General features: G+C 35.3%; 1 protein-coding gene across 1 annotated transcript; it reads right to left on the reverse strand.

Moving 5' to 3' along the window:
- Nucleotides 1-416: 416 nt before the first annotated feature.
- LOC144549265 (disease resistance protein RPP13-like) lies at nt 417-9,725 on the reverse strand. The gene is made up of 5 exons (XM_078297987.1): nt 8,994-9,725; nt 6,749-7,534; nt 2,105-3,689; nt 1,199-1,340; nt 417-726 (listed from the first exon to the last, which is right to left on the reverse strand). The coding sequence occupies exons 1-3, from the start codon at nt 9,629-9,631 to the stop codon at nt 2,444-2,446; spliced, it is 2,670 nt and encodes an 889-aa protein (XP_078154113.1). The 5' UTR covers nt 9,632-9,725; the 3' UTR covers nt 417-726; nt 1,199-1,340; nt 2,105-2,443.
- Nucleotides 9,726-11,263: the final 1,538 nt, after the last annotated feature.

Raw genomic sequence — 11,263 nt, forward strand, 5'->3', positions numbered from 1 at the left:
CTCTTTAATTTTGTAGAGTAAAGAGTTGAATGTCTCAGTACTGAGCACGCAGGTGTACTGTTGCCAGCATGGTGTTGATGAGTACTTATTTGAGTCTTTTTTTTGTTCTATTGTTCACAAGATATGTATTTCTAGTTGCACTAGTTATCTCCTTTTTTATGATGTTTCAGTTTGTTATATTAACAATTTGCAACTTAATTTTGATGTAGATTATTTTGATCAGTTTGGTTCTGTGTAATACATTTGTCTCGAATATATATATTTTTTTCATGATTAAACTTCAAGTTATTGAATTATTTTTTTGTAATGTTACATTATCACTTGATAATATACATAAATAGCACACATTACATTACAAATAAAATGTCTATAACAGCAGCAAAAACTATATTACAAATAACTAAGAACAATCTCCAAAATAACAAACATAATAGCAACATTATTACAACATAACATCCCAAAGAACTCAATACCATCAATGCTCAACAGAATCTTGATACCGATCAAACTCAATACGATCCCAAAGAACTCAAAAGGCACTCATAAAAAAATCATAACAAACATAATAGCAACATTATTACAACATAACACATCAATATAACAAATTATATTAAATTGCAGTACATAAAAAATTAGCAGTTCTGCGACATTCTCCTTCTTTAGCAGAGCAGGAAAAAAAAATGGGGGGAGATAAAGAGAGCGAAGGTCGTCTCATGGAGAGGCGACCTGAAATAGGAGCAAACAAAAAATGCTTCTTTTGAGAGATGAAGTAGGATCTAATTTATAGCTATTTTCTAAGTAAAATTTCGGCAGATTCAAAATTATTAAGCACCAAAATTATATAAAGATAAAAATATTTCACTAAGTTATGTATTGCAACATAGCTTAAATCATCATTTGAGAAATGTTAAAACCAAAATTACTATGCGCTACAATCACATCATTTTTGGAAATCAAATTGAACAAAATATGAGGAAACAATTATTTGGATAATAGAGACACGTTCTTTACATCAAATTGCCTACCCTAATATCAAAATTAAACAAAATATGAAAACCTACATACATTATTGAGAGGTATATTCTCATTAGTATTCTGACCCTCTTAAGCTCAAGTTGCCGGGTATAAAAAATGAAGAATAATATTAGGCAGTTATAGTTTAATTACAACATGAGAGTGAAAAGAGAAGCTAAATTACCTCATGGTGGAAGTGCTTTGGAATATATTCAATTAGGGTTTTCGACAACTGCGAGAGCGCTGAGAAGGAGAAAGGCAGAGCGCGCGAGAAGAGGTACAAGTGTCGTCGGAGAAAAGTCGAGAGAGATAGAGGTTGTACAAAACTGCAAATAGAATCAAAGGGCCAATATGTAAGTTGTACAAAACTTAGTAATTATGTATGTGTGTATCCTTGACAATTCCACATTTTGAGTACAGGTCAATTAGACAAAGGGCTATTATTTTGAGTACAGGTCAATTAAAGCTGAACCAGTATGACAGTTCAACTCATAACCAAATTTCAAAAGGTGACAATGAATTTGTCTTCTCATTCTCTCAAACTCAACTACTCAAGGGATCCATAGGCCTTGAGTACACAAGAAAATGTGAAACCATCAAATCTTAAACACTTCCTATACATCAGAAAAGCATTATTCAATGCTTTGTTGCTCTCAGTTTCTGCTAAACTAGCTATCATGGTTTTAAATGACACAAGATCAGGTGGAGAGATGCAATTAAATAGCTCTTTTGTCTCATTTACGTAACCTTCTTGCAAATAACCCGAGATCATGGTGTTCCATGATTTAGCATAATACTAAAGACCCTTAGTGCCTCGTTTACATTCCCATGATGTGTGTAATTAGAAATCAGGTTGGTGCAAGAGGCCACATTTCTATGCGGCATTTCATCAAACAAGTTGTGTGTTTGGGAGTGATATCCGAATCTCAAGTAGTGAAAAACACAAATTCAAAAATATATTCTTACCGACCAGCCCACACCACTGGAGCTTCAGATTAAACACAGAACACCAGAAATATTAGAAAATCAGATAGAAAAAGGAGAGATAAAAATAAGAAATAGATCCATTACTAAGTCACGAGGCATGTACCTCTTTGAGTGATAACGTGATCCAGACCGCACGGTGTGAGAGAGAGGCGACGTGGAGTTGCGCACGCGAGAGAGTTGGCGGAGTTGCACGCGCGAGATGGAGCAGTGACGGGATGAGAGAGAGCGAGAAGAGGTGAAAAGCGGTGTGGGTTTAATCAGTTACGGGTTTGGAATTTTCAATAAATCAAATTCATTTTAGAAAACTCCGTTAATTGCCGCGACCCTTTAATCTGATTTTGATGAAATCCAACGGTTCCAACAGCCCATCGAACAGACTCTGGTCCGATGAGCATCGGACACCCCCCTCCCCAAATCATGATGTGAAAACTGTAAAGAAATATTACGACCAAAGAGCATGAGATTCTATCTGCACGTTTGGTAGCTCAGGAAGTGTCCACAGCTCACCACAATGCTGAAGTTTGAGGTGACGAAGGATGGGCATAGCTCCCTCTTTTAAGTCCCAATGACTTAGCTTCGGCAGGTCTTCAAGCTGCAATTTTTCGAGGTTAGGAAACCCTCCAGTTGAACAGATGAACTTTGATCCCAGATATGAGTATGACAATAACCGAAGTATCCTGAGGCTTTGCAAGCTCTCAAGTATGGGCATTGGATCTTTCTCAAGCCTAGTAAATTCGAGCACCAATTTGGTGAGGTTTGTTGGGAACATCTCAACACTCGGAAGCCACATATCTTTTGCCCACTCTCCCTTAAGATATAGACTTTGTATCTTCTCATGACAAGGTAGGTCTCTTGTACCACCAAATGGAATGAAATACCCTTCATGTTGATTTGCGATAATGCTGAGGGAGGCCAACTGCTCTGTCCTTGTCAGCACACCCTTAAGAGTTTGCCACTCTTCTGGATGACTAAATTCCCTTTGATTTTGAAAATCAAATGGATAATAAATCCCTAACGTACGCAAGTTGATACAACATCCTAATCTAGGAACTGCACCCTTATCCACATATTTTAATGTTTGTAGATTTGTATAGTGATCCCATTTTAAAGGGAAACATTGTCCAACATTCAACCGACCAAATAAATGTCTTAGAGTTGGAACTACGACATCAGACCAATCTGTAGTTTCTTGTTTATTAAGAAGTATATTTGTTTCCTTTAAATCAATGGTTTCTAGATTATATAAGGAAATCTTCTTAAATATTTCTTGTCGAATAGTGCAGTATCTTAAACCCAAATACCTCAAGTGAATCAAGCCGTTCAGCCAGTCACTACCGGCGAATTCTCTTGTATCAACACGCTCAATGGTTAACACTCTAAGTAGTCTAAAGCCACTATAATTTAGTAGTCTAAAGCCACTATCATTTGTTGACTTTTCCTGTAAACCAAAACATAGTAAAGAACAAGTGTTATCTGAATAAATGCCATCCTCCGTAGGAGTGCAAAATTGCAGTGCCGCACGGCGCGGCTTTTTAGTAGCCAGGTGGTTAACATCTTCTCCTTTTGAGAATATGGTGAAGAAGTTATCCTCCTTGGCTTTGTGAATGGCCAGGTCCCGTAGAAGATCATGAATATTGCAATATTTGCAGCTGCCATTCCAAGATTTTTTAGTGACTTGAATTAAACACCTGCAATAGTATTTTCCATACAAATTCACATCAAAGAAGAAAAAAAAATTATTATCTTGAGTCATACCAAAAAAAAGAAAAAAAAAAGATGCACACTAGGCTATATCTTTCATCCAAAGAAGGTTTATATAAAATGAAGATGTAGATGCCGCTTGAATTGCTGATGGTCCGGTGATAGAAATATAGAATATATAAATACACCTCGAAATGCTGAGAATATTTTAGCAAATATTCATACTGGGTTAGTATATATTAGGTTGTATGATAAATTTGTTTTGAGTGGATATCTTAAGTTGCACATTAAATTGTCATTCTGGATAAAATTAAGAATGTTGGTACTATACTTCACGGCGACTAGAAAAATAGGTCACTATCTACGAGGTAATTAAGAAGTGACTATTCCCGATGGTACACCGACAAAAAGTGGTTATTTTTGAGTGTATCGGTATTACCAACAAGAATATTTGCGAAGATACCGTCGGCAAAAAACATTTTCATCCTTGTAAATGGTGACATATAGGGGTGGCAAAAAAGCTCTTAGCTCGATTGTTACTCGTGTCTGATTCGCTCGTTATTGGACCGAGTTGTTAATGAGCCAGCTCGCCATTAGCTCGGTGTAAAATTAATGAATTCAAGCTGGGGCCTAGCTTGCTAGCCAGCTAGCTCGGTTAGGCATCAATTTGTGAATTTATATGAATTTGTATACATTTTATACTATCTAGCTCAGTTCAACTTGATCCAAAAAGTTTGTAGAAATTATTTTATTTTTAAAATAAAATTCACGCAAACCCAGCGAGTTAGCACGTCAGCTCGTGAGCTAACTCGGGCTAGCTTCTCACGATTTTAACCTGAGATTTTAGCTCGAAGGCCCTAGGTCCAGTTCGCTCAACTGTAGCTCAATCCAGAATTAATAAGCTGAGCTGGGGCCAACTCGTTGCCACCCATAGTGACAGATTTTTGTAACATATATATACCATTAAGAATTAATAGGACTGTCGTCTTTATTTAGTGTAAAGACTACGTACATGCATTATTGAAAAGGGCATCGGTGGCTAACCCAGTCCAAATTGCACAAATTGGTAAGTTGTAGAGAAGTCGAACTAATTCTTTTTTTTGAGAAGTCGAACTAATTCTTAAAATTTGATGAGTTTACTAAGTGGGTTAGGAAATGGAATTAACTTAATTATTAGTCAAATGTATTATTTAATGTTGGACCTCTCTAGAAACATAGTGAATATATTAGTTAATGTTGTAATCTTTTAGATTGTCTTGGAATATGAAAAATGTATCACGGATATAGAGGAGGTTTATGAGTGTCATTTTGTGATAGTAGAGTGTAGAAAGATCTTATTGGTCTATATAATGTAAGGAGTCTTTTCAATGTAAGAGAGTAAGTAAGAGAATATTGATAATAGAAATTAAATCTGTGTTCTTTCTTCCACTATTAAACATATTATATTCATATCAAATAATATCAGGAAATTTCTAGAATTAAGGATATTTTAATGGGTATAGAGATTTCTATAACAAGAATCAATAGAGTACCAGATTCGTATCACCTAAGGTAACATAATATTTATGTTTAGATTTGGACCGACCAATCAGAATTTGCATGATTATTAAAGCGGCCCCGAGCATTCTACCTTGGGCCGGATTGACGCCAATTCTGATTGGATGGTCGTGATCCAAACAGAAATATTTTGTTACCTCAGAGAATATGGATTCATAGAGTACCTTGGTCCCCATTTGGAAGCAAACAAAACTAAGCAAGCAAGCAAAATAAGAAAAGCAAGAGAAAGCAAGTGGAGAGTGTTGTAGTACTTTGGAGGTGCAAGAATTTACTAGTAGAGATGTGACCTTGAAAGTTAAGATAATTAAGTAGTAAAGTTGTAATATTGCCAAAAGAGTTCTAAAAGTATTTTAAGTGATAAATAAGAGAAAAGCATATATCAGTTTGAACTGGCCATGGTTAATGGGTTCAGATTTGGCTATTGGATCATATTTATTTTGAATAGCAAAAAGGTTTATCAAAATGAAAGCAAGTTTAAGTGAAACAGCAAATACAACCACACTGTTGGTAACTGTGGAGAGAAAGAAGAAAAAAAGGAAATAACCAAAAATCACTCGTGTAAAAAAGAGCATCTTGCATGCCTGTAGAATTGAGGTTTCAATTTAAAGAAGTCCTGGAACAGCAAATAGTCATTCCAAATTTATGCAAACTGTAGTTGTTGACTTGCTGTATTTAGGAGAAAAAAATCCCACACTTCTAGATTTTTTGACACAGGGAAATAGGTCACTTAGTCCAAACCTCTGATGATACTAAAAGAAAAACATCTGTATAATTACAATACCAAGACATAACCCAATTAATCTTGATCCGCATCTAATGGGAGTTAATTAGCTATAAAAAGTTAAAAACGAACTAACATGACTACCAGGTCAGATCAAGCCGAATGTACCACTAATGTTGCAGTACCGTTCTTGAACATGGCAACAACCAATAGTGCACTAGGAAGGATATGTACCAACATTATGCAGGGAGACCTTAACCGGTATCATGTAGACTAAACGTTACACCATAAAATCCATATAAAAAATAGAATTTAGAAGTTAAAAGTAATATCCAGAAAAAAAAAAAAAAACACACCTCTCCACATAAAAAGGCAGAGAAAAGGATTTATATGTCAATTCAATTTTTAAAATAATTAAATAAAAGGGTATAGAAAAAAAAGAATATTAAGTTTTTTAGGACATATTGGATATGATGGTGCTTTTATGGGGATATCGGCTATTTTAGAAGTTTATATGAGCACACCAAAAGTTCTCCCTAAAATGGAACTTGAAATTATACTAAATTATTCATCAATTATATCAATTGGAGTACTGATTGAATTTAGAGGGAGCCGTTTGAAAAAAATTTGTGTGCTTTGGGTTTAGGTTCTATAATTATATTTTTGTAAATTTGGTGTGAAGTTGGCTCAATTGGGCGGCCGAAATCACATCAGTACTTCATTTATACGTGATAAGTACCATAAAAAATAATATGAGAAGGGATGTACCTTCGCACTAGCTCCTGAAGGAATTTCTCAGCTCTGTCCTCCATTGTTCCAGATCCATCTTTCGGTATGAATTCTTCAGCGACCCACATTCTCGTGACATGCTTTGCCGAAATCCTGTAGTCTTCAGGAAATGAAGCAAAATAAAGAAAACATGGTTTCAAATAGAAAGGCAAGTGTTCATAACTCATGGCAAGGACCCGTGAGCACTTCCTCCCATCATTGTCGTGCCAATCCATGGTTTCCTCCAACTTGCTCCAGGCACTGTAGGTGAGTTCTTCAGTTGTGAGGATACCGCCTAGCACAACCAATGCCAATGGTAGCCCATCACATTTTTTCATTAATTTTTTGGCGACTCCCAAGAGATTACGAGGGTAATTCTCAGGTTCTATATGTTTTTGAAATGCTTTTCTGAAGAGAAGAGCTAGACTATCATCATCATTTAGGTAACCGAGCATATATGGTTCTGTATTGCGATCTGCCCGTTTAGCAACATAAACCAATCTGGTGGTAATTATCACACGGCTCGCATTGTTCATATCAGGTAATAGTATATTCAATCGGTCCCAAAGATCAATTGTCCACACATCATCTAGGATAATTAAGTACCTCTTGGGTCCCAAGGAGCTCTTAAGCTTCGCCAATACATCCTCATCTGTCACGGGTGACTCTTGGTTTCCCATTCCAGGTTCAATTGAGTTAGAAAATTCTCTCAAGAGATCATTTATAATGTACTTTTGCGAAATGGACAGCCATATACAACAATCGAATTGCCCCACCAATTCCGCACTGCAAATAACAAAATGAATGTGTTACAACAAGAAAAAAGGCAGCAGCAAGAAATTTTTTATTGGAGATCTTTTCCGTTATTACTTTTTTTTTTTTTTTTTAAGCAAGGCAATAATTTGCCCGTTACATATATTGAAACTAATATAACATTTACATGATTTTCCATTATTACTTGATTGATTATATATATTGTAAAGAAGAATTAGACTACATTTTGTATCAAATTTATATATCGTTAAGAAATTAAAATATTGAAATGTACATCTTTGAGCACAAAATCACCTTGAAGCTAAGAACATTTGGAGCCATTCTTACCATCTTTTAAATTGTATTAACCAAAAGAGTGGCTAATTTTGATGAAGCGCACATATTTTGCTAGGTTATTGTTTATGAAAAAAATTATCTGAATCATATTGGGCATGAAGTTCAGTGACATTTAAGTGAATTTACCTCCATGCTTGAAAATCATCAGAAATGAAGGTGAACTTACAATTCCCGATCTGCTTAAACTACAAAGCCATTCCTTTATATAACCACTGTCTAGAAATTATCTCATAAATTGTTAGTTTTGAGGAACGAACAGGCTGGATTTTATTGACCATTAAGAATGAAACTTCTCTGGATGCTCTAGGTAACAAATACATGCAACTCCCAAGCGAAAAAAAGAGAGGAAAAAACTCTAGCCGCCGCCGCCGCCACCGCTCCCCCTCACTCTTCCACACCTCTCCATTTCGTCTCTCTCACCTCTTCTAGTTTTCACCTCCAACATAGCGATACCTTTCCCTTTCTCTAGTCTCTATCTCCTTGAACGGAGAGAAGAATGAGTGAGAGGGAAGGGAGCCGAGTGGAGCTAACCGGAGCCGAGAGTGCGGTATCGTTGGAGCTCAAAGCGTAGAGCCATTACTACCCTATCTCAATCGGAGCATGGTGATGAGCAAATCCAGCCGTCGGAGTGCGGCAGCTATTGGATGAAAGTGGATCCGGTGGTGGAAAGAGATGGAGAAAGAGGTAATAGGATATTTAAGAGTAGATATGTACGATTACTTGATTAGATTAATTTACGAGATTTCATGAGAAAAAATGAGTTTAGATCTAGGAAGGAGTAGTGTCATTTGACACGTTGCAAGTCCGTTCTTTTATCAATGAAATCGTTAGTAGGCATTTAAAGCCACTAATCTTAAAAAAAAAACAAATACATGCAAGGTAATTGATTACTAATAATAATAATGAAGAAAGAATTAATGACAATATCTCCCAGTTCCTTAACTAATTGTTCGAAAAATATATTGATGTATTCATGATTTCTTGAGAAAGCACAAATCTAAACAAAGGATCGAATTTGAACAGTTGACTTCTTAACAACTAATTAGATTCAGATTTAGCAATTTTCTTGTTATAGATCGTTCCACAAAAAATTATGCATTTAAAATTGAATCGTGTTTGAAGAGAGCACAATTACCTTTTGTATACATTTTGGGCCAGTGTTGTCTTCCCGATGCCGCCAGTACCCACAATTGAGAGCACCGTGCGCCTTAATTCGTTTTTATCAAGCAGCTGCTTGATAATCTCGCACTTCGCTGCCTCAAGGCCAACAACTTCTGACTCTTTAATATCAGAAGGTTTTGTTGGCCTAAAAGGCTGGTCATTTTCTTCACTACCAGCACCAAGAACCATAATTCCCAAGTCATTTTTGCGCTGGTAAATCAATTTGAGTTCCTGTGTGATTTGATTGAGTTTGCCACTCAGCTTGTTCATTTTTATGGGATTTCTTACAACTGTCGGTAGTGTGTTGCAATCTAAACAGCTAGGTATGGGGAACCAGCAGCAACTTTTTGGACAGTTTTCTTGGATCTCAACTAGGAAGGTATCAATCACATCTTCTATTCTGTTGGCAATTTCTCTGACCAGGTTCAGCCACTCTCTTACCCTTTCATCTCTGTTACTCTTGGAATCGGCATCTCTAAGCAAAGCTTGGATCAAGCGAAGCTCCATCTGCATCTGCTTGATCTGCCCACTCACCTGGGATAGTTCCTGAGCTTTGTCGACCAAGGCATCAGAAAGCTTGCGCAAGACATGGTTCACAGCTGCCTCTGCCATGTATTTACGATTGTGGATATAGTGTGTGTGTGTTTTTTTTTGTTTTTTTGGGTTTTGGGTGTGTGTGGGTGGGTGGGTGGGTGTGTTTGGGGGGGTTGGGGTTGTTGGGAGGTTGGGGGTGTTAATTAAACTCAAATATAATTTCAATGTGAAAAGAAATTGGTCAAAGTCAAAATAGGCTGCCCTGTTTTTTTGCTCTGTCTTATGCCACTGCTGGGAACAGATGACTTCTATTTGGGCCAAGCCCAATTAGTGATGTCGGCAAGAAAGAAAACAACAAGGAATGAGAATTCAAATGACAACTTGCTTAGTCAAAAATGTAGACTGCCGACTTCCATATTTAGAAGAAAAGTTAGAATTGTATTTTTTTGTTATAATTAATGTGCTATAGCTTAGTTGTACCTTGATATGTCAGTTAAATTAGAACCGACTTTGTAAACTTTAAATAGGAGTGTGGTGCCATGTATAAAAAAAAAATGAAATTCCAATGAGACAATAGTTATCTTATCTCTAGTCTCTCTCTCTCTCCCTATTTGAAATTTTGAAATTCTTATTTACAATTTGTTTGAGTGAAAGTGAATTAACTTTGTGCTCACGGATGATTGGTAGAGCAGCTTGAATGGTAAATATATAGTGGGAGCTTCTTGGCTGTAGTATATATTGGACAAAACAATTGGTAGTTCTAATATGCAAATTAGTACTCTTCAGTGCATGATTTTTCACGAAGTAAAATTCATTACAAAAATTGAATACAATGCAAAAGAAAAGGACATCAATTGTACAGATAGAGCAAATGTTGTAAGCGTCGATATCACGTTTTCAATTGTTTTTCACATATATAAAATCCAAAAAACAATACTAAATTATTATATAGACAAAACAAAAAAAGAGTTCAAAAAAATAATGTATCGCTAAAAAATATAAATCTTAAATGTAAAGTGTAAACTACTCTCATATATGTTTATATCAAACTTTCTAAATACATGTAATAAAAAATATACGCTTAAAAACTCATATAAATTGAACATTTAAAAAGATACATGTAAAGTTATTTAAAAAGATAAATATAAAGTGAACATTAAGCAAAGAATTTTAGCAGATATATGCACAATTTAAATCGAGCAATAGAAGAACTAAATTTAATTGATATATGCATACACAAATTAAATTAAACATTAATCCGTAAGTTCTAATTCATACACGAATTAAATTGAACTTCAAAATTGAACGCCACAGTCGTCGAAGTGTTTTTAAAAAAAAATTGTTTTCTCAAATATATACCTTCAATTTTATAGATCATTGTCGCTATCAAGTTTTTTAAAAAAAAAAAAAAAATTTATAGATCATATCTTTCTTTTTTTTACCAAATTAATCTTCTTTCTGAAAAGATAGCTGTAAAATGAGGGGAGGAAAAACTTTTGCATTGGTGAGTCCCACAGGATCATTTGACAAAAAAATTGAAGAGAGAGTCTTTTGTTTGACCTTTTCGGAAAATATGTTATTTTGTAAATTTTTCCGAATCTGTAAGTAGAAAATTGTTTTTCTTCATCAAAACGTTCAAATTAATCTTTTCAACAGTCTAGATTATAATAAAACAAATAAATCTATACTGTTGAAAGCATTTGAATGGTT

Source organism: Carex rostrata, chromosome 35 (assembly GCF_964058835.1).
Source record: "Carex rostrata chromosome 35, lpCarRost1.2, whole genome shotgun sequence".
Lineage (NCBI taxonomy): Eukaryota > Viridiplantae > Streptophyta > Magnoliopsida > Poales > Cyperaceae > Carex > Carex rostrata.